Here is a 23570-nt window from a genome sequence, read left to right on the forward strand (position 1 = left end):
CTCCCAAGCAAATGAAGTGGAAGCCAGGCTAATGAGAATTTGATTTCAGAATTCAGACTGCTTTTCTTGATCACAATGGCTGCTTGGGGTTTACCGTATGTTGTGTTGGTGCCATGGATGCTTTGGGAGAGGGCAGCACACAATACACAGAAATTAGAAAACAAATGAATGAATACCCCATAGGGGTGGGATCCTTGGGCTTGGGGGCCGCATACGGTCTCAGGACTCTCCTGAGGCCACACCCCTCACCCCAGGCCACACCCCACCCTCAATCTCCTGGAGACCCTGCATTGGAGGGGGTTCTAGATGACCTTTGGGAGGCCCTTCCAACTCTACAATTCCATGAGTATATGATCCTATGAGTGCTTTCCCTTGACTGGAAGGCATCCTTGAATGGTTAGACTGTTTCTTGCATACCTGGATGGAAGATGGAGAGAGGGGTGGTGGTGTAGAAATCTCTGAGTTTTGCATGATTTGAATATAGCCTTGCATGGTAAGAGTCAGATCCATGACTCCACCTACTTATGTTCCCAGCCCTGCCCACCACTGCATCTGGTCCTGCCCTCCACTGCATGTGGCCCCCACAGGGGATCTGGCCCCTGTGGGCTGAAAAGAATGTCTCCTGCCCCTGAAATCAAGCTTAAGTATGCAAAACTGAATTAAATCTTTTTTTAAAAAAAGTTTAGGTAGGAAAGAAGGAAAACCAGGAGGTAGGGGATCTTAAATGAAAAGATGTGACTTGAGTCACCAGCTTCACGTCAGGAATGTGCTCTTTTTGCAGAAAACCACAATTCTGGCAGCACAGCAAACCAGAGAGGTTTTGATTTTCAAAGGAGAGCCTAACTGCAAACAGCTTACATCCAGCCTTTGCCAATGCGCTGCCCTCCAGATGTTTGAGGACCACAACTCCCATAACCTCCGGCCAACATGGCTGCAGAGCACGGCTGGGAGCACCAGGTTGGTTGGGCCAAATCTCTTTGGGGGACGTTTTTCAGAAGCAGGACTCGATCCAGAAGCAGAAAATAACACCTGCGTGCATTTACAATGAAACCATGTGGAAAGTTAAGATGTCAGTCGCCCCCACCTGCAGATGCAGGTGCAAAAGAGGCTCCCTTTCCCACAATGCATGACTCTTGCTAACATCTGGCAGCTGCCCAGGGGTTGCTTGTTTTTGCAGATCAGGCCAGAGGCAGCAGTTGATTTTCAGAGCAGACAGAATTACACAAGGCATAATTATTAATTAACAGGTGGGATTCGACGTGCCAAGGTCCAGCAATGGTTGCTGCCTTGGATTAAGGCTTCCTAGCTGGCAGTGACCATATAAAGCCACTTCCAGACAACCTCTTTATCAAACATTTACTGTATCCTGATCTGTCTGCAGGGATGTCAGATGATGTTAACTATTTTAACTAATTTGTTTGTGGGGAGGTTAGATGACGTTGTGTCAAACAGAGCACCAGTCCCACACTTCCTGGGGTGGATCTACACACAGGAAAAACCCGCTATAAATATGTCAGAAATTAAATTGTTATAACAAAAGGGGGGAACCTATGTAAATACTGCATAGAAAATTTGTTTGTTCTCTGGCATCATCTGATGTTGCATGTTCATAACACATTTTTGACTAATGTGGCTGAGTCCCTAGTATGTTCTGCCATTTCTTTCCTCTATCACAATAAGTTTGATCTTCCAGGGAAGCAGGTTTTGTCATGCAAAAGCTCCCAAACTGCTATGGCCTCTTTGAGGCTGCCGCTGTTGGCATAAGAAGAATATTGTAGCCATCTAGTCCGGCCTCCTGTTCTCACCGTGGGCATCCAGGTGCCCCATTGGGGATTCCAGAAGCAGGACCTGAGCACCAGCGCTGATGGGAACTGGAGTCTAACAACCTTCTCTTGACCCCATCGACATAAGAAGCATGACAGAAGAGAGAGCCTTTTCTGCAGCTGCTTCCATATTGTGGAATCCCCTCCCAAGATAGGCCAGGCTGAGGCTGGCTCCCTGCTCACTCGCTTGCTCACTTTTTCTGCCAGCAGGCTGAGCGAAATCTTCCTGTTCAAACAGACCTTTGGAAACAGGGGACTCAGCTACATTGGCAAAGAAGAAACACTTTATATTCATTGCTTATGCATTCTAACACTGCGACGCCAGATGGCGCTGTGGAGTTCCATTTTTGCCAACCCGATTTCTCATACAAAGTTTGCAATGCATTTAATTGAAACGCTTCTTTGATGTGTCTAGATTGAGCCTGAGGTGCAGGCAATGCTGATCACTGGGCTGCTGTCAGGTCAGGCTGTGCTTTAATACCTAGTTTTAAACGTGTTATAATGCATTATAATCACTGCTTTTAACTAGGTTGTTTTTATTGCTTTGTATTTTTGTCCTCAAATGTTGTAAGCTGCCTTGGATCCCAACCTGGGAATAATAATAATAATAATAATAATAATAATAATAATAATAATAATAATAATGTAATAATAATAAATATTACTTATTACGTATACCCCACCCCTCTGACTGCTTTCACACAGCTACTCTGGGTGGCTTCCAGCATGAAAGCTTCCCGATACAGGGCTGCCTTCAGATGTCTCTGGAAAGTCTGCAGTTGTCTATCCTCTTGACATCTGAAGGGAAGGCGTTCCACTGGGGAGGGTGCCACCACCGAGAAAGCCCTCTGCCTGGTTCCCTGTAACTTTGCTTCTCACAGTGAGGGAACTGCCAGATGGCCCTTGGAGCTGGACCTGTGTCTGGGCTGGACGATGGGGGTGAAGATGCTCCTTCAGGTATACTGGGCCAAGACTGTTTAGGGTTTAAAGGTCAGCACCACCATTTTGAATTGTGCTCAGAAATGAACTGGGAGCCAATATACAAATGCATTAAACAATGACAAAATCACATTGGGAGTGTCACAGACTAGCCATTCTTTTGTTAAGTGAGACATGAAGAAATTCTTGATTTGTCTTTTTCTGCTGCCCTGGAGCTGCTGCTAAGTCTGTTTCTTGCAGGGACCTGGTTTTAAAATCTTACAGTCCTCCTTAAAATGCAATCCGCAGCCCAGTACCCTCCTGATGTTGTGAAACTACAGCTCCTGTCAGCCCCAGCCAGTGGGAAGCGTAGTTCCCAAAGATGTGCAAGGGTTGGCTGATGAACACGTACAGAGCTACTCTTTCAGAGCTTAGTTAGTGCAAATGCAGGACCCATTTCCTCTTCCCTCTAGCATACTTCCTTCTGCAGGAAGATCATTCAACCCAGGCAGCTGCTCTACTGGGCAAAAGCTCCACCTGTTGGTTCCACCACAACTATAAAAAGCACAGGAGCCCTTTCAGCTGAAGCAGGGGGTGGGAAGGAGGAAGTGGGAAACTTATGACTATATTGCTGCTGGTGGTGGGTTCTCTCCCCCCGAAAAGAAATGGGAAATGGGTCATAGGAGGAACTGACTACTTTGCTGCAAGCCATGAAGCGGTTTTCTTCAGGCACAAAATCTGAGCTGCTTCTTCACACACACACATACCAGTTTGCTAAACTATCTCACATGTATCCCTCCTTTCCTCCAACTAGTTTGAGGGGGCGCTATATCCTCTCAGCAACCCTGTGAGGTAGCTTAGGATGGGAGGCAGTAATGGATAGGCCAAAGTTGCCCCTGTGGGAGCTTAATGCGTGAATTTGGCGGTGGCGGTGGGGGAGAGATTTGGTCTATTGGTCCGAAATGCCACAGCCAGACTACTGGCTGGGATTCCGTTTAGATCTTGCATAACCCATCTTAAAAGCAGCTGCGCCGGTTGCCGGTTTGCTTCTGGGCCCCATTCAAGGTGCCATGATGGCAGGGGGTTGGACTAGATGACCCCTTTGGGTATCTTGGAACTCTGTGTAAACACACCTGAATGTGAAAGTGAAGCAAGAGCACTCCCTGGTGGGACAGGCCAAAGTAAATCAATATATACTGTTCTGCACACCAGTAGATTGTGGAAAATGTATAAATTGTCCTCATTATTATTCTGGTCCCTGGGCCTCTTCAGAGCCACCCTGCAGCACCACAGAGGCAGAAACTTTAAAAGGGGTGAGAGAAGCAGAGCTTAACCTCTGATACAGGCTTTGCAGAGGCAGCTATTCAGAAGCCAGTGATGTAAAAAGAAAAAGACAGAGAAGTTTAACTCCTGGCCAGAAGCATCAGTTGCAGGCATCTCAACTCTTCAACTGGCAGAAGCAGGAGGCTGAGAGATGGGGGGGGGAGGCGGGGGGATGCTCTGGGGCAGTGTGGGGTAGTGGTTAAGACACTGAGCTAGGGACTGGGAGCAGAATTGGGAGGCCTTTTGCTGTAGCTGCTCTGTCATCATGGCGTTGCATGTTTACCTGAGCTAGGTGAGTGTTAAGGCTATAACCACGTCAGAGATCTGAGGGAGGGCACCAGCTGAGCGTGTGGAACAGCCCGCAATTGAATCACTGGCAGTTCCAGTTTTAGAAATAACCCCCCGAGAACCTGAGCCAGCCAGCCAAAGTAGGCATCCCTAAGTGAAAGGGACCAATGTTCCTGCATTGCAGGGGGTGGGCTACATGGCCACAGGGTCCCTTCCAACTCCGTGTAAGGCAGCTGCTACGTGGTTTGTGTCCATGCAGAAGAAAGGTTGTGGCTGCCCTACACCCAATACATTTAAGGCTCCCCCACAAAAAAAATAATCCTGGGAACTGTAGCTGCGTTTCCCAGCACCCCTAACAAATGAGTTCCCAGGATTCTTCGGAGGTTAAATGTAGCGTGGCCAAACCGATTTTTTTCTCTGTTGAGAGAGGGAAGTACTGGTTCTTATTAAAAAAGGATTAAATGAGTTTACATAGATCTCCTGATAGCTATTTATGCACAATAGAGCCTCCAGATATAGAAGCAATATATCCTGGGAGCACCAGGAAACAGGGCAAGCTGCTCCTCGTTTCTGGCTGTTGTGGGGAAAACACCCAGTGTAATGAACCATGGATTATTACGTAAACGAGCCATTGGCTCTGCAGAAGTGTCTCTGCCAGTTCACAGGTCTGCTAGGAAAAAAAAGAAGAAACCTATGTCCAGTCTCATTAAGAACCATGAGGACTGGGATCTTACTTTATTTTTTCTTGCAAGTAGCTCAGTGATAAGGGTGGTGGGGGTGGGCTGCAGCACAGTGCACTATGGGTAAAGTGGCATTGGGGTGGGGAGGTGGGCAATGTTCAGGCTCTTGGGCAGGAGAGACGGATGCTGCCTTCTGTACCAAGGTTTCTTTCTTACTGCCAGCCTGTGCCCCATTGCATGCATACTCAGGGTGCCTTGTGGGTCACGGAGCATCATGGGTACAGGGAAGGGTTGCAGCTCAGCAGCAGGACACCTGTCTTGCACGCAGAAGGCCCCAAATCCAATCCCCTGTGGCATTTCCAGGAAAGCTGGGGGAGATCCTAATCCTCAAGGTGTCGGGAATACACTGTTTTTGAGGTACTGGTCAGCTGACACCCCCCACAACGCCCCATCTCTGGAAGCAGACCCTAAAGCACAGCCTCATGAGATTCTGAATCCCAATGTCTATCCCACAGCACATGAGCCTGAGAAGGCACAGCGGTCCAAGTTAATTTGGCCCTGGGGGAAACACCATATTCCCGTATTCTTAAAACCCACCTGCTGAAATTCAGGAAAAAAGAAACTCTTTTCTCATCAAAGCTGAGCACAACATCATGAATAAAACATATGGCATATCGTTTATTTTGCATAATTGCTCTGTTAAGCCAGGGCAAGGGACAAAAGGCCGACACGAAAAACAGTAAAATGCTTCTGAGATATGGGCCCACAGACATCATCAAGCTGGTCCTCTTCATCATGAGGGCCAGAAACTTGATTTTTTTTAAAGTACACAAAAAGGGGGGGAAAGAACTAGAAATTATCCAGATGCTGAATTCTGCAGTCATTACTAAAAAGTTATTGTTGCTTTTAAATCGCAAAGTGGTTGGTGCCATATTTTTGGGACGCCGGGAGATCAATCCTTGCGCTTTGGCAAACAATGGCTGAGTTTTGCAAGATAGAAATGAGAATCGCCGTGGGTTTTTAAAAGAATTTATCCTGATCTTTCATTTTTCCTTCTCAGAAAAGACAGCACTGCATTGTTACACTATTCAATATCGTATACATAACTTCTGGAACACGAGAGGAACAGTCTTCCCCTCTATCCAAAGCCTGGGGTGCACCCCACTTTCAACTGAGATTTATGAAAGAAGACAGTGGTAGATTCCAAGAATTCAGGCTTCATGACAAATGTAAGTATATTTCGATGACGATCACACATCTCCAGAACAAGGTTCCCATCGTCTCATCTCAATTCTTACTCCCCACCCCCTAGAACAGGTGAGCAGGATGATGCCTGGATTGGGGGGGGGGGGGAGAGACAGGTATGTGTGTTCTTTACCCCCCACTGAAGAAGGGGGGAGGGGAAGACATCACCAGGAACAACAGATGGACAGGAAACCTGCTCAGATTAAATCTGCTTGTTTCCAGAATTGTGTGAGCGCCGGGGGAAGATTGCAGCCCTGTCCCATTTCACATTAAGAGAGGGATGGACACAAAGGGGCCCCACGTGAACCCCAAAATCCTCAACAATGCAACAACAACAGAAAGCTTTTGTGCTACGGATGCTTTTTATGGCTTGGAAGTGTCCCCCGTCCTGAAGCGTTACAAGAAAAAAAGGAAGGCAAGAGGGTTCCGCTAATCAGCGAGGCCCACTTTTAATTGCACAGGTTATGGGAGGAAACAGGGCCAGCTTCAATGGCGGATACTTTGAGTCTCATCATCCCAGAAGGCAAACACCACACTTGCTTGTCTGGGTTTCCAGAGAACAGAGGAACCTGAAGGCTTCCTTCAGGACAAGCCATGCCTACTTTTTCCTTGACTAGCCAGGTGCAGCCAGCTTCAATGTCCCCCAACTTCCTTGTTGTTCCCAGTGCCGGCTGGCATCCCAGTTCCCCTATACATTATGGGGAGAGCACAATGCTCTAAAGACATACACAGCATTCAAACCCTGGTGGGGGGCTTGGCGGCTGCTGGGAAAGGGGGGCACTTGAGAAAGTTGCTAGCCCAGCAGGGTGAACCGTTGGGGTGGGGGCAGGCAGACCCCTCCATTTCATTAACACTGCTCGAGGGAGATAACGTGCAAGACCTGAACACACGAGTGCGGACGCTAGTGAAACGAGTGCGCGGCAACGAGTTCCTCTATATGCCTCGGGTGTTCACAGGTGACGGAATTACACAGCGCTTTAAGCATCATTTCAGGGGGCAAATTCTGCCCCCATTCCCTGACATCGTATAAACAAGAATACAGTTTTGATATATTTATATATATATGTATATATGTATAAAAGGTTATGGCATAGGATGTTTCTTTTTTAAAAAACCAAACACCCATTGAGCTTTTAAAAATCCCTGATGATCGCACACTGAGCATCGTCCACTCATCGGGCTCCCCAAGTCCTCGCGACTGCTTTTGGACTCTGCACACGCGGCTTTCTCCAAAACACAACCGGTTCGCGGCAGGTCTGCCGGGAAGGAGGGAAACAGCGGCCTCGCCGGAGGCTCCACCCAAGTTGGGAACAAGCCGGACTCCCTCTGCGATGCCTCGCCTGCAGCGCTTCTGCTTCCCAGAAGTAGGAAGACTTTGGCAGTCTTTGACAGAAGTTAGAAAGGGTGGGGGGAGTCACAAACGCTCCTCCCTCCCTGCGTCGCTACACGGGGGGCCAGGGGAAACTGCACCATCTGCACAGATCTTTTCCCATCCTTATTCCGAAAAGGGGGGGAACATGTTCAGCTCGGGAAACTCTTCGTTGTTGTAGCTGGCTCCTTGTTCCCCTAGCATGGACAACATGTCCTGTAAATGAAAGGGAATTCGAAAATGAGAATGAAATTATCGTTGCTTGGGTGACAGTGCACTGTATCTTCTAGGACGGGCAGAAAGTGGTTCCTGAATGCAGGAGAAGGGTTTCCTACTTGCAAACCTTTAACAGTGCCCCCTAAAATGAACCCCACCCTCAAATGTGCTATGTAAAACCTTTATCTGTATTAACTCAGATTGCTTCTGCATCATACATTTAAAGCACCCTTATACCACTTTAATAGTTACGGTTTCCCGGAAAGAATCCCGGGGACTGTCGTTTGTTAAGGGTGCTGTGAGAGGATCTTGAGCTGCTGCCGGTCTGTGTAGATAATACTGAGTTAGGTGGACCAACGGTCTCGCTCAGTATAGTGCAGCTTCTTGGGTTATCAGTGCTTTTAAATAAATCAAAGATGGGGAAATAGTGTCGGCTGCTGGAGGTTTAAATCCTGGTTTGGATCCCTAGCAAGAGGATCCTTGGTGTCTTGGCCTCTGTTTATAAAACGGGGGCAGGAATAGTTACTGGAATCGTGGCAGAGGGGAGGTTGACTGACCGGGAAGACTTCTGACTGGTTTGGTGGTGGCTGCTGGGCGTGCGACTCGCTTGGACTCTGTCCGTGGTGCTGACCCTGCCACTGCGACCACACGGCGACCCCCTCCGCTGCCCGGGGCTGGAACGGGGCTGGGGCCTGCCCGCTCTCTCCAGCAGCTTTGAAAGGAACAAAAATGCAGTTAGCACTGAGTGTAGGAGACAGACTGTTCTTTCCCCATGCCCTTGATAACACGCTTTGGTCTAGATTGACTGGTTTGGCTTAGAAGGAGTTGGTGGGCGGAAACGCCCTGCTTTGGGCTGCAGAAAGAGATCTAACAATCAGAAGTGGGACAGAAGGTAGATCCCAGGTGGATTCACAGGAGATGCCCTCCCTTGTGAGGTGCGCCTGTCTCCCTTGTTATTGAAATTCAGGAAGCATTTGAAAGTATTCCTGTTGGAAGTCTGAAAAATACTGTTCCTGGCAACCATGAAATTATTGTGCTGTTAATGGCATGCTCTGAATAACTCTTGCAATGTTACAGAGACTTTGGACATATTGGAGAACTGAAATTTGGATGAACTTGAATACGCAGTTGATTAAGAAACTCCACAGAGGGGAGGAGGGGAGTCCTAAGATTTGGGATAATCTTGTTTTATTTGAAACTTTTCTTTTATTGAAAAATGTTAATCGTGATTTATTTTGTAAAACCAATAAAAATTATTTCAAAAAAGAATTGATTGTGCAATTGTTTCCACAACAAACACATTTAAAAGGATGTAGAATATTAATCAGCCAAAGGCTTGGTTGACGGGAAATGCTTTTGCCTGGTGCCTAAAGATATGCAAGGAAGGTGCCAGGTGGGCCTCCCTGGGGAGAGCGTTCCACAAGCAGGGAGCCACTACAGAAAAGGCCCTGTTGTCATGTTCCCAGCCTCTGGACCTCTCTTAGAGGAGGCCCATGAAAAAGGGACTCAGATGATGATCCCAGGGTCCATGTAGGTTCATATGGAGAGAGGCGGTCCTTGTGGGCTCTTGTTACGTTCAGGCATGGTCTCCCCGGCCCTAGCAGAAGGTGCCTGGATTTGAACCTGGGACTTTCTGCAAGCAAAGCAGATATTCTTCTGCTGAGCTCCGGCCCTTCCCGCTATGCTCAACATACACGCCCATCATTTCACAGCGTTGCTTCTGCAGAACGAGGAACTGCACGGCGACAGAGTCCTGCCACTTCAACAGAAGGATCACCGCTTGCACTTCCAAACCCGGTGGGGAACACTCACCAAAGCTGGCGTTGCGGCTGGCAAGGCTTGGGTAGGCAGACCCGCCTGGCGAAGCTGTGGAGCCTTGTGTCGACATGGGGCTGAAGGAGGACGGGGTGCCTTGGAAGGTGCCCATGGCAAAGGAAGGTGGCCGAGTCTTAACAGCGTGGGAAGCCGCCTGCTAGAAGAGCACGAAAAAGAAATTTAAACAGTGAGCAGATAAATAAAAAGCAACTGGTAGGTTACGGGAAGCTGGAGTGTATGTCCTTACAGGAACAAAATGTCCTTCCTTGGAGATTTTTAAGCAAAGGCTGGATGGCCGTCGGTTATGTACAATCTCGTTGAGATTCCTACATTGCAGGGGATTGGATTAGATAACCACCAGGGGTCCCTTCCAACTCTACAGTTCTATGATTCTATGAGGCAGAAGCTTCCTATACTCCTAAACCAGGCGCAGCTCCAGCTCCTCCAGCAAACACGGCAGCTTGTGACTATTCGACACAAAACTGTGGCTAAGCCCACTTCGTACTAGGGATGCCCATATATATGGTTTGTAGGAAAAAGACAAAAACTACCTGGGCAGTGAAAGACGTGCGTGTCGTCCCTGAAGCCCACGTGGTCCCGGAGACCTGATCAGGATTGGAGTGGCGAGAGATCTGGGCCAGGATCTGACCCGCCGAGGCTGAATGCGGTGCTGTGGGCAGCTGCTGCTGAATGACGTTCACGGGGGGCACCATCGTGCTGCTCCTACAGAGGCGAGGAAGAGGGCAGAGTTAAGGGAGGAAAGGCCAGTGTGGCTGAAGAGGCACGCAGAGAGCTGGCATGCCATTCATTCCTCTATTTGTTCACTCAGTTTCTATCTCGCCTTTCTTCCGAGGAGCTCAAGGCGGCCTATGTGGTCCCCCCCACAGCCCCCTTTGATGTAGGTTAAGCTGGGAGACTGTGAGCTTGGTGGCTGAGTGAGGATTTGAACCCTCATTCACTCTAACCACTGCACTGCGGAGGCTGGGCTAAACTGGAAAGGAAACTCAGCCAATTGCAGGAGTCTTGAGACTATCCCTTAGACCTCACCTGAAGTTCTCGGTGGGACGCGGAGCTATGAAACTGCTTCCCTGGGAGAAGATGGACTGGCTGGCAGGCAGAGAGCCAGAAGAGACGGCTTTCGTCTGGTCTGATTGAAAGAGAGAGAGAAGCATGGTTAGCCCCGACCTGGCCACCCAAGAACGGGATACTGGGCGGTATCCAACAAAGACCTACTGATACTAATGGGCCTTATTCCGAGAGACAGGCTCTCTCCTTGCCCTTCCTGCTGACAGAAGAAGATAAATTTATTCTGACAGGCTTTTGGGAATGACTGTTTATAAGGAAAGTGCTTCTGACATTGCCTTTTTATTATCTATATTTCAATCTGCCTTTATGCTATTTTCATTCCACTCTAGTTTGTTGCTGTTTAGTCGTTTAGTCGTGTTCGACTCTTCGTGACCCCCTGGACCAGAGCACGCCAGGCACTCCTGTCTTCCACTGCCTCCCGCAGTTTGGTCAAACTCATGCTGGTAGCTTCGAGAACACTGTCCCACCATCTCATCCTCTGTCGTCCCCTTCTCCTCATGCCCTCCATCTTTCCCAACACCAGGGTCTTTTCCAGGGAGTCTTCTCTTCTCACGAGGTGGCCAAAGTATTGGAGCCTCAGCTTCACGATCTGTCCTTCCAGTGCGCACTCAGGGCTGATTTCCTTAAGCGATACGTTTGATCTTCTTGCAGTCCATGGGACTCTCAAGAGTCTCCTCCAGCACCATAATTCAAAAGCATCAATTCTTTGGCGACCAGCCTTCTTTATGGTCCAGCTCTCACTTCCATACATCCCTACTGGGAAAACCATGGCTTTTACTATACGGACCTTTGTTGGCAAGGTGATGTCTCTGCTTTTTAAGATGCTGTCTAGGTTTGCCATCGACTTTCTCCCAAGGAGCAGGCGTCTTTTAATTTCGTGACTGCTGTCACCATCTGCAGTGATCATGGAGCCCAAGAAAGTAAAATCTCTCACTGCCTCCATTTCTTCCCCTTCTATTTGCCAGGAGGTGATGGGCCCAGTGGCCATGATCTTTGTTTTTTTGATGTTGAGCTTCAGACCATATTTTGCGCTCTCCTCTCTCACCCTCATTAAAAGGTTCTTTAATTCCTCCTCACTTTCTGCCATCAAGGTTGTGTCATCTGCATATCTGAGGTTGTTGATATTTCTTCCGGCGATCTTAATTCCAGCTTGGGATTCATCCAGTCCAGTCTTTTGCATGATGAATTCTGCATATAAGTTAAATAAGCAGGGAGTGATCATGGATCACTGCCTTGCCATGGCGAAGGGGCCTGAATAACTCGGAGAAGCTATGAGCTATGCCGTGCAGGGCCACCCAAGATGGACAGGTCATAGTGGAGAGTTTTGACCAAATGTGATCCACCTGGAGCAGGAACCGGCAAGCCACTCCAGTATCCCTGCCAAGAAAACTCCATGGACAAAGGCCACTCTAGTTTAAACAAACTATTTTAAAATATGCTTTTAGCTTCTTGTACTTTCTCTGTGCCACTTTAACTTGTGTAAGTCGCCTTGAGTCCTGGCCTGGGGAGAAGGCAGGATTTATAAATTAAACAGCTAAATAAGGAACAAATCCACCACCTTCCTTCATTTCAAGGGGTCCTGGTCTTAGCAGGACTAATGCTGGATCCAACTCATAGGAAGCTATAGCAAAAGGCTGCTTGGGCCCACCTCGCCCAGGACTGTTGACACTGACGGGTTCAAGGTTTCAGGTGAGGTCGGACGTCCCCAGCCCTACCTGGATATGCCCCTGGGGATTGAACTTGGGACCTTTGGCGTTCCCCAAGATTTCTCTCTTTTTTCTCCCAGGGGATGGACTGACATGGCTACCGATTACCGGCTCTGATTTCCCACCCCCTCGACCCCAACCCTCTCACCTGTGCTGATGCTGCTGTAAATTTCACTGAAGCGAGGGTCCCGCTCCTGACTGAAGAGGGTCTCTGCTTTCTCCAGAGGTTTGCCATGGTCCGGGCCGGTGGTGGCCACCGGTTGAACGGCAGCCTGGAAGGAGATGAGCAAACACAGGGTTGCACAGTCAGCTCAGTCCTACTCCTGAGTAGATCCTCTGGAATCAACGTGCCTAAGGTCAGTCAACCCCATGAACTGCAGAGAGTCTTGAGTATGATGAAGGTTGGATACAATCTGCAGGTGTCAACATGTGCACACACAACTAAATAAGTGATTAGCCCAGGGATTTATTTCCATTTCCATCCCCCACCCTGTCCTGAGAGTTTGGGGCACCATACTCCATTCCTCCTCCCCTAATTTTATCCTCACAACTACCCCAGGAGGTGGGTTAGGCTGAGAGATGGCAACTGGGCCCCTGGACACCCCAATAAGCTTCACGGCTGAGCAAGGATTGGAATCTAGGTGTGTACTAACATAAATCCTGCAATGTGCCACTTAAATGAGAGTGGACGGGGTGGGAGAATCCTGTCTGAATTGCCACTCCACAAAATCTATGTTTTCAGTTGTGTGCATGCAAAGGGGGCAGGCTGAAGGATGGCTGAAGAGGGGAGTTATGAAAAAAAAAGTCATTTCTTCCTCTCATGCCACTGCAGTCCAGTATTGAACGACTCCTCTAGTCGCCAATGGCGACTGGCAACTCCACAGAGTTGAGCGCCATGAGTTCCTTCCAGTGGAGTGTGTGGTCTGCCAAAGGAGGGACACAGTGATCCGTGTCAGCGGGTGTGTTTGTGTGTGCCCTCTGCCAGGTCTCAATTTAGGGCAGGGAGCTGGGACGAGTCCCCCTGGAAACTCTTGGAACCTTTGTCGATTTACCTGGGCGTGGTCGTAACTGGCTAAGCTCTCCCTGACAGGGACCACGTCGACGTCTGTTGGCTGCGTCGCCTGCTGCCTGAAACGCAAGCCATTGTTAAGAGGTTAGGAGCCGGTCGTGGGTCAGAGGAAAGTGCCACAAAGCAGGGAGAGGAACTGAGCAGAGCTTACAAGGTGCTCCGACACCTACATGCCCCGGGGGGCCTTGGGATAGACCCCTCACAGAGCAAAGGGCCCCAGGATGACTCCAGCCAGCCCCCCACTTACCTCGTCGCCAGCTGGGCAGGACTCATCTCCAAAGGCAGGCTGGCGTTGGGGCCCAGTTGGGGCCGCTGCATCTGACTGGCCAAGGCAGGCCGGGACTCCTGGCTGGCGTTCCTGGGGGGTCATCAGGGAAGGGAAGGTCAGGGATTGGAGGGAGCCAATCGCAACCCTCAGAGCATTCCAGTGAGCCAGGGGGTCTTTATGCCCCTCCCTCCTCTCAAGGATGTTTTTGGCGCCTGCTAAAGTATTTTTCGCTACCCCGACACACAATTCTTTTTACACGCATCTGTTGGTTTTAAATCTGCATTTTGATAAATTTCAGGCACATTTGTTTTTAAAGCTAGATTGTCATCAGTTTAAAAACAAAACACGTTACACTGTTCTACATAAGCGACTCCATAATAAATGCAAAATCTGGCTTTGATTTCTCTGAAGCTCCCCATCTGAAGCTGGTATATGGAAATGGGATGGATGAGTGTATGGGTGTGTGGGGTTCTCCCCACCCCCAAGTGAAGGGGCAGAGATAGATTGTGCATAAGCTTACTCAAGCCGACTGCCACAACACTCTCTCAGAGGCCACCCGCCCCTCCACGACACCACAAAATTATTTTAACAATACACTGAAAGATGGGCAGTAGGCAGAAAATTGAGAGCAGTCTCCAGTGTTGGCGCTCCTCAAAGCAGAGCTACTGAAATCAGTCAACATAACTTAGTTCCATTCATTTCAATGGGTCTACTCTCAGTAAAACTTAGCTGGAGATGATTCTTAGTCTTGCAAATGTGTCCCAGTTTCAGATTTGGGGATGGTGAGTGTATGGATTCACTCAAGGAAATGACACCAACATGACAATATGGGGCAGACCAAGAGGAGAGCTGGTGTCCTGATGGCTGAGGGGGGGGGGGCGGCATTATGAGTCGCGTTCCATGCCAGTCCTACCCAGCAGCAGACCCAATGAAACTAATGAACCTCCTGCTGCGGATCTGGGCCTATGGCTGGCCACTGCGAGAACAGGATGCTGCATGGGCCATTGGCCTGATCCAGCAGGGTTTTGTTATGTTCTCCAAGGTAGTCAGGTTCTGTAGGTCTGCTCCAATTAAGGCTAGCGTATTCCCTGACATCACAGCAGCCTGTCCAATCAAGAGCAAAAGAGGGGGATACTCAGAGCAGACAGGCGGTTTAGACCAAGGGAAGGGCAGAAAGTAGACTGTGGGGAGATCTCAGGGCAATTTTGCAGTAGATCAACAAGGGTTTCTGACCCCAGAGCAAGAAAAAGCAAGTTAGGCAGCTAAAATGGAGAAATCTGAACTCACAGTTAGCAGATTTTTGTGTGTGTGCAAAAGAGCTGTGACCTCTTAGCACTGGAAACAAATCCCTACACTCAGAAATGGGATTGGAGGCTCCTTGCTCCTTAATTCTAAGGGCGGCAGCTAACTAAGTTCCAGTCAGGGCAGACATATGGAAATCTATGGACCTAAGTTAGCCTGTCCACGGATTTTAGTGAGTCCACTCTGCATAGGACTAGCATCGGGTACCCAAAGGCCACATTCACACCACAAATTTAAAGCACGGTGATGCGACTTTAAATAGCCATGGCTCCCCCCCCCCAAGGAATCCTGGGAGCTGTAGTTGATGCCGAGAGTGTTTAGGGAAAGTGCCATGTTCCTTTCCCAGAGCTACAATTCCCAGAGGCGCTTATCCCTCTTTCCCATGAAGCTCTGGGAACTGTAGTTCTGGGAGGGGAATAGAGGGGCCTCCTAACAACTCCTAGCACCCTTAACAAATGACATTTCCCCTAATTCTTTGCGGAAAGCTGTGAATTTTCAAAGTTGGGTTTAAAATTGAATGTGCCCTGCCTGATTTTGCATCTGGCTGGTAGGTCTTGGGGTTCAACTGAACAACAACAACAAAAAAGGCAAAGGAGATTTGACAACCCAGAAGCAGAAACTTATTATAATGCATTTTACTTAAAAAGAGGCTGGAATGAAGCTAAGGGGTTTGGGGTTGGGGGTGACTGCAAAGCCCCCTCCACCCTACAAGTCTTTCGAGGACACAGCGAAAGAGCAGGCCCTGCTGCCAGTGGGGTGGGTGGGGTTGGCACAGGGGGTCCCCGCGTACGTACTTCACATTGGTGTTGGTACAGATGATGTACTCTATCTCATCTGAGTAGGGGTTCTGGAAGGTGAAGGAGCTAGTTCTCATCCAGAGCCATTCTTGGTTCTTGGACCGGAAACGGAACATGACGGACAAAACTTGGCCTTTTAACTTCACCACCTGGAAAAACGGGGTGGGGGTGGGGGGTTTGTTTTGGTTTTACGCCGGCAACAGCAGCAGCCACAGCAGAGGGGTGGAAAAGAGGCCCCCCAAAAAAAAAACCCCACAAGACATGCAGTTCCTGAAAGGGCAGTGCTTATCCTAAGACCCAGGATCAGAAGAACCCCAAATAAAGCTCCGCCACTTTGGAGCTCCCCAATCTTAGCCCCACACTTCAGCTTTCTAAAAAATGTCAGCAAAGGGGGCTAGTGCAAGAGACGACATTGTGTTGGGGGCTGAAACTTGCCTGCCCTCTTTTAAAAGTGTTTCTGCATCCCGCACTAGGGCACCTGGCAGGTATTTATTTCCATTTTCCACAGATGTTGATGGTTATGGGGTGGAATGCAGGATTGTGAAGGTCGTGAAAAGCCAGCTTCCCCTCCCTCCCTCCTGGGGCTTTGGAAAGATGGCCTGAAGTTTGTGCTCCAGACCAGGGAACGGATTGGTCTATAAGGCAGGCATGTGTGCAACCTCTGGATCTTGCTGAACTACGACTCCCACCAGCCCTGACAGCAAGCGTGGCCAGGGAGGAGCAGGATGGGAGTTGTAGTTCAGCAACCTCAGGAGGGCCCAAGGCTCCCCCTGCCTGCTCCGACAGCATTCAAAACGTCTTTGCCAAGGTGGGTGTGCTGGGTTGTTGTGCAGATGCCAGGCTGAACCAGTCATGGACTCGTGGCTGGTTTACCTGCTGGAAGCTGTCCCTCAAAAGCTGGTGGTCTTCCGGGTGGCAGAAGTCAACAATATCCTTTCCCAAGAGTTCCTATTTTTTTTTTGCGGGGGGGGGGGGGGCAGGGGAGAGAGAGAAAGAGAGAGAGAGAAAGAGTCAGAATGTCACAGTTGAAGGCAGGTTACCTTTGAATAAAACCAGTTGCTGGGAATAGCAAGTCGGGAGAGCTGTTGCTGTTGCATGTGGGTCTCCTTGTGGGCTTCCCTATGGGGCATCTGGGTGGCCACTGTGAGAACAGGATGCTAGGCTAGGAGCGCCCCCTGTGGCCCGACCCAGCCGTCAAACACTTCTTAAGTTCTTATGAGTAATAGTGAGGCAGGGCTCTTGCATTCCCTCCCTACCTTCCTGGAGGCATCCGACCGGCTCCTGCAAAAACCAGGTGGTGCGCTATACTAAGGTTACCAGGTTTTTTTCAATGAGTCCGGGGTCACTTTTCAACTTCAGTAGGAATGATAGGATTTTGTCAGAGGACTGATTTGTAAATCCGGGGACTGTCCCCAGGAAACCTCATGCTATACGCAGCTTTCATTGATTTGAAAGCTGCATTCTACTCAATTTCGCGAGTAAGACTCTGGGAGAAGCTGAACTCCTCAAATATAGACAAAAGACTGCTGTACTTGATTAAATGCTTATACAATGATATTGTGATGAAAGGCGCACTGCTCTACAAATGGACAACTTACAAATCACAAAGGGAGTTAAGCAAGGGTGTATTTTAGCCCCGACACTGTTTAACTTATATATAAATGATATTATCCAGGATGCTGGACTAAGCGGGCTTTTGGCCTGGACCCAGGGAGCCAAGGAGCACCCAGCTCTTGCTGGGAACCCCCTCCTCCAGTTCCCCGCACCTGCGGCTGGTAGCCAACAGTGGCCACGCAACGGTGGTCGACGAAGGTGAAGAGGCAGTCGGTGTTGTGCCGCGAGATGAACTCGGTGGGCTGGCACACGGTGTTTATGTCCACGCAGCTGGGCGAGCTCGTGACCTGGAAGGGAAGGGAGACGCCAAGAGGTTAGGGGCCGGTTACAGAGAGGGGGCTAGGCAGGAGGGATTGGGCTTCCCGCTTGGAGGAGAGACAGCCCTTTCCCCCGTAAGAAGGCGAGTTGGCAAGTAAGGGGAGGCAGGAAACTCTGCGGAAGGCCCCTGATTATTTCTCTTATTTCTCTTCTTCGGCAGCGGATTCTCCCTAAGAGCTGGGCCCTAATCTCTGCCATGCGCTCACCAAACTGGCCATCTCGCGGGGATTCTTTAGCCATGATTCCCGCATTGCAGAGGGTTGGACTAGATGGCCCTTGGGTTGCCCTTTCAACGATTCTACGAAAGTGGCCTCAGGCAAGCTGCCAGCCTTGCCCTGGAGCAACATGGGAAAGCAATTGTGGTCCGGCTTTTGAGGCTCTCAGATAAGGACACCTGCTGCAATAAGGTACAAAGAAGGCTGAGCAATCGATGGCAACCTGGTTCCCGCGTCCTTTTGGGGCTTGAGGGAAAGGCTAACTCACCTGCAGCCTGCCGATGGCCACCAGGCAGAACTTGCTCCCCTGCCCAGCATCTGGGTCGTCATCCGGGAGGGAGACCCCTGTGGGTGGCAAGAAGGAGGAGTTGAGCTCAGAGCCAGGACAGGCTTTTCTCAAAGGTGGGTCTTTTCTGGTCTTAGTAGGTTAAAAAAATATATGCTATCGACCCCATGTAGCCGGTAGAGTGGGAGAAATTTGGTGGAGGTAGAGCGGGACCAGCATTGTGTGAAACACTTCTGAACCAAGGGGTAATTGGAAGCCTTTGAAAACGGGGGTCTCCGTGCGGAAACACTCGCGGGGTAAAATTAGTGGGTATCTTGCTATGGGAAAGGAGGGAGAAAACAACTGTCAGAGGGGAAGAAGAAGGGATGCAGTAATTAAAAAAAACTGCTAGTGAATTTAAAAAAAGAAAGATGAGGGTAAGAGGGAAGTGAAGGAATCTCAGAAAGGAAAATTGACAGTTATGTAGAAGAAAAATGAAAACAAGGGAAAGAAAATCTGAGCAAGTTAGGATGCATGGCATTATTTATGCATAGATACAACCTGAGCATAGGGTGGGAGGGGCTCACAGCATTCAAACTCCAGCAGATATTGCTTCCTCATTAAATTCCCAGCAAGATTATCAAATTGTAGTTTTGGATCCAGAACAGAGCAGGACAATCCTGTGTGTCTCCAGCTTCCAGCATCAGCCAACACACGCACACACTTTTCTCTCTCTCTTTTTCACACACAGCGCCCCCTGGCCTATCGTTCTCCAGCCCAGGATGACTTAACATACAGACAGGTAAGGTGGGAAAAGATCCATCCATTGGTCTCTACGGCAACCAAGCCCGCTCTTTGGACATGTAAATGGCAGTACTTCAGCAGCTAGCTAAAGCTGGAATCTTGCAAAGAAACTTGTCTGAGCAGTTCAGTGGCCTCTTTTACTAGACTCTAAACCCACTGGATACAAGATCACAGGCCTGGAAGGGACCCATGAACATCGTCCAGACTTCCCACCCTCCTGATAAAAACCCTATAACACTTTATTTTTAGAACAGGACTTCAAAGGAACAGGAAATAAATGAATTAGCAGAAACATCAAAAAGGGGGTCTTCCAGAATGAGACATTCAGGGGAGGTTACCTGCCGGTGGCCAGGCTTTGATGTAGCCTGTGCAGTGGACCACGACAAAATGAGGCTCGCCATCCTTCACAGCACCCAACCCATTCCTGGAAGGAGGGAACAGAGAGAAATATGTTGCCAGGGTTACATTTGCTGATCCTACCGTGGCGGCGGGGATGAGAGTCCACCAGAACTCTCAGGAAAGGAACCTGCCAACAAAAACCTCAGCTCTACCCCCTGCACTGATTAAACAAATGTGAGAGGCAGCGGTAGTATAGTGGTTAGAGTATCAGACCAGGACCTGGAAGATCAGAGTTTGACTACTCCGCTTTGCCACATGAAGCTAACATTGGGCTGCTCGCTACCCCTTATCAGCCAACCAAACCCTGGCTCCCTGAACAACCAGTTTTACCGGGTCCTGTTTCTCATAAAGCTGAGGCGGTTCATGGAGACTGGATCCACCGTGGCATTGCCGCATCTGTGGAGCGAAGGACAGAAACAAACTCAAGTTACTTCCACTTTCACCCAAATATTCTGGTTCCTCCCACCCCCTGCAAGACGTTTGTATCTTCACTTAGGGACCAAGCTGGCCCACAGCCCTTTGCCTGCTTCCTTGTGGCAGAACTACACAGATTTGCTTCCATGCAGCCTGGCCAGGGAGCACTCCCAAAAGCCATGCTGTGGCTGCTTCTGGTCATGAAGCTAAGAGTCTACTGGCTCAGGCCAGGGGCCCATCTAGTCCAGTGTCCTGTTCTCATAGTGGCTGACCAGGTGCCTCTAGGAACCCCACAAGCAGGAATTGAGGACAAGAGCCCTCCCCCCTCCTGTGGTTTCCAGAAACTTTTATTCAAAAAGAGTTTGGATTTGATATCCCACCTTTCACTCCCCTTCAGGAGTCTCAAAGTGGCTAACATTCTCCTTTCCCTTCCTCCCCCACAACAAACACTCTGTGAGGTGAGTGGGGCTGAGAGACTTCAGAGAAGTGTGACTGGCCCAAGGTCACCCAGCAGCTGCTTGTGGAGGAGCAGGGAAGCGAACCCGGTTCCCCAGATTACGAGTCCACCGCTCTTAACCACTACACCACGCTGGCTCTCTAACAATGCAGTTGCTGATGAATGTGACAGCTAGCCATTTCTGGGGACTTTCAAGGCTGAAGGGGAGAAACCTGGAGCAGGAATCCCCACCCCAGCCCTGCCTGGAACTTAATACCCCTGTATGTTTTTAGATTTGCTGTACGTCACCTGGAGACTGCTATATATCAGGCAACTGACGAACTGAATATTTATAATAATATTCTCTCCTTCCTCCTCACCCACACAGCAGCGACGATTGTGTGAATTAACACTCGTTTCAAAATATCCCCAATCCATTTATATTTTACAGCAGGAGGCTTTTAAAATAATAATAATACTATTAATATACAGATTTGGCAGTTCGCTGAACAAGTGGTTAGTGAGGCTGTCCTTTTGTGCAATAGATTTTCTACATAAACCAGGTCCCTATTGGAAGCTTTGCTTGGGTTTTCTCAGGGCTGCATTTTTATTTAAAGGTTTGTTCCCTAAACCTGAGTATGAACCAGTGGTGTAGAAGTAAATTCTTAATACACTACGTTGCTTGGCACTTTTATTAACAGAAACATGGCCTTGAACGATCTCTCCTTTTCTGAAAGTTCAGCAATGAATTTATTACCGTATTTACTTGAATCTAATGCTCACCTTTTTTGGCCAAATTACACTGTGAAAATTAAGGCGTGCATTAGATTCGCTGGCACATTGACATTTGCCGGCCAATACTTTTTTGGGGGTTTCACGGTTCTGAAAATTGAGGCGCACATTAGATTTGATGGCGCAATAGACTCAAGTAAATACGGTAGCTACAATACACTTCCAAAGCACCATAGCATACTGTTGCATCGCACCAAGGCCTCTTAGCCTGCCCCTCTCACTTTTTCCTAAACTCAAAAGCCATAGATTCTGCTAGTTACTGCAGCCCCTGCAGCATTCTAGATCCTTTCATCCTTTGCCCTTCCCTAAGCCTTTTCCCAGCTCTATAATACCCATTAACATGGTAAGACAACCAGAACCATACTCAATGCCAGTTTCAATCCTCTACACAGGGGATGGGAATGTCCCCTTCCTGAAACCCTGGAGAGCCTCTGCCCGTCAGTGTAGACAGCACTGGTCTAGATGGACCAAGGGTCTGACTCAGTATAAGATAGCTTCAAGTGATCCTGGGCTCTGAGGCCTGCTCATGTTTTGCCAAATCACGCTCTGGCACTGCATCCCAAGCAGGCACTGACACTTCTCCTTGTTTGCGGTCCTTATTTACGCCCAGCTCACGCAAATACGGCATGTGGGTTTTGTACGCAGAACCGAGGAGCCCTGTCCTACCTCATCCGACAAATGAAAGACCGCCGGGATCCCATGCACATCCGCATGGATTGCTGCCCTTCCTTCTTGACGGTCCCCGTCTTCAGGTCCAGGATGCGACCTGGGCAAAAGGAAATCGTCACTGTCACAGTCAAAAATGTGAGGGCAGTTCTGCTCAGGAGAAACCTACCGTTCAAGGTGGTTGTTGGGGTTTTATGCACTCCCCAGCAAAAGGAATGCACATGGCAGACAGTTAAGAACTGACTCAAATGTGGACACTTACAGTAGCTTTTATGGCTCCCAATAACCATGCACTAGAATTCTCTGGTTCGTGCTCTATGGAGAAGTTGCAGCAACTTCCAATCACTTCCTCTCCAGTTTATGTACCTGCTCCCAATGGGCTGCGCACACACAGCCGGAGATTATGCCTGCGTGGAAACTTCCCCTGCTCCTCCCTTTTCAATTCCCTCCTGGTTCTGGAAGACAGTGGTTCTTCACTTGCCTGACCTGCCTCTTCCTCCTCTTCTTCCGACCCATTCTGTGCTCCACCCTCCAACTCTGAAGATTCCCCTGCCACAGACTCTTGCCTCCTGGCTGACACAGGCCCCCACAGATCATTGACCGCCTCTCCCAAGTCAGACTCCAGCCCTCTTCCCCCCCCCCCGCAATGTACCCTCACCGCGCTCGGCCCGTCCCCAACAGCAGGTGCATTCGGCGATGCAAAAACCTCGGAAGAGCCCTGCTGGATCAGGACCAAAGGGGGCCAGACTAGTCCAGCATCCTATTCACACAACAGTCAAATGACCCAAACCACCCAGGAATCTAGACAGACTGCCTCGGGACCTGAACATCTGAAGAGTCCAGCATCCTGTTCTCACAGTGGCAAACCAGGTGCCTGTGGGAAACTTGCAAGCAGGATTTGAGTTCAAGAGCAACTCGGCCCTCTTGCGGTTTCCAGCGAGTGGCATTGGGTTCTGCTTCCCCGAGATGACTGCATTGTTGCCATTCTGAGCGGAACGGGGGGCACTCCTGCGCTAAAAAGCAGGGCAAAGCATAAATCCTGGGACATCCACGGTTATGAAATGCTAACAGGATTTCAGCAGGAATTTACAGGACATGTGCCGACTGGGATGCTGGTGGCTGGACGGCCGAGCTCACCCGTGAGGGCGTTCTCCGACGTGGAGAGCTGTTCCCGCAGCTTGTCCACGTCGTCGGGGTGCACCTGGTCGTAGAGGGTGCTGCCGAACCACTGGGACTGGGGCTGGTTCAGGACGGGCGTCACGGAGTCGGAGACGTAGACCACCCGGCCCGTCTCGCAGGACACGATGAAGAGGAACCCATCGGCCGCCTCCAGAATCAAGTGTTTGAGCTCCTGCAGAGAGAGAGAGATGGCAGAGCATTAAGCTCAGTAGTGCCCACACTGACTGGCAGCAGGCATTCCCATCCCGACCTGGAGATGCCAGCAATTGGATCTGGGACCTTTTGCATGCAAAGCCTCTGGTCTACCCCTGAGGCATGGCTCCTGAAAAATAAACTCAAGATTCTAGTCCTCATGACTCTGAACACAAACATTGGGAGCTACTTTGCCCCAAGCCAAACCCATGATTGCCCCACTTAGACAAGCGCTGTCTACACTGACATCCAGAGGGGTCTGTGGGGATTGAGAGAGCGAGTCTCTCCCAGCCTTATGTGGAAAATCATGGACCAACGGTCTGGGATGATCAACTCTCATGTGGCCAAATATACACTGGGGGGAAATCCAA

The 23570-nt window shown here is 49.5% G+C and overlaps 1 protein-coding gene and 1 long non-coding RNA gene across 5 annotated transcripts in view; one reads left to right on the forward strand and one right to left on the reverse strand.

Moving 5' to 3' along the window:
- Positions 1-6229, forward strand: part of LOC309520705 — a 28865-nt gene extending 22636 nt beyond the window's left edge. Inside the window, exons 6-8 of one of the 2 annotated variants that reach the window (XR_014214314.1) lie at positions 782-957; positions 2239-2284; positions 6093-6226. This is a non-coding gene — a long non-coding RNA (uncharacterized lncRNA). Of the gene's footprint in view, positions 1-781; positions 958-2238; positions 2285-6092 lie in introns of both variants that reach the window. The other variant, XR_014214315.1, reaches the window with a different exon arrangement.
- ARNT (aryl hydrocarbon receptor nuclear translocator) overlaps positions 5691-23570 on the reverse strand; it is a 36803-nt gene continuing 18923 nt past the window's right edge. For 2 of the 3 annotated variants that reach the window (XM_082202146.1, XM_082202144.1), the window contains 16 exons: positions 22966-23179; positions 21829-21928; positions 19851-19916; positions 19460-19545; positions 18321-18397; positions 17672-17806; positions 16779-16853; positions 15903-16054; positions 13786-13896; positions 13522-13597; positions 12618-12741; positions 10725-10824; positions 10229-10400; positions 9675-9834; positions 8420-8574; positions 5691-7862 (listed from right to left, as the gene is read on the reverse strand). In XM_082202146.1, the coding sequence (XP_082058272.1) occupies positions 7773-7862; positions 8420-8574; positions 9675-9834; positions 10229-10400; positions 10725-10824; positions 12618-12741; positions 13522-13597; positions 13786-13896; positions 15903-16054; positions 16779-16853; positions 17672-17806; positions 18321-18397; positions 19460-19545; positions 19851-19916; positions 21829-21928; positions 22966-23179 (1893 nt within the window). In that variant the 3' untranslated portion in view covers positions 5691-7772. The remainder of the gene's footprint in view (positions 7863-8419; positions 8575-9674; positions 9835-10228; positions 10401-10724; positions 10825-12617; positions 12742-13521; positions 13598-13785; positions 13897-15902; positions 16055-16778; positions 16854-17671; positions 17807-18320; positions 18398-19459; positions 19546-19850; positions 19917-21828; positions 21929-22965; positions 23180-23570) is intronic. The other variant, XM_082202145.1, reaches the window with a different exon arrangement.

The sequence above is a fragment of the Podarcis vaucheri genome, assembly GCF_965113315.1.
Source record: "Podarcis vaucheri genome assembly, chromosome: 16".
In the NCBI taxonomy this organism is placed as follows: Eukaryota; Metazoa; Chordata; class Lepidosauria; order Squamata; family Lacertidae; genus Podarcis; species Podarcis vaucheri.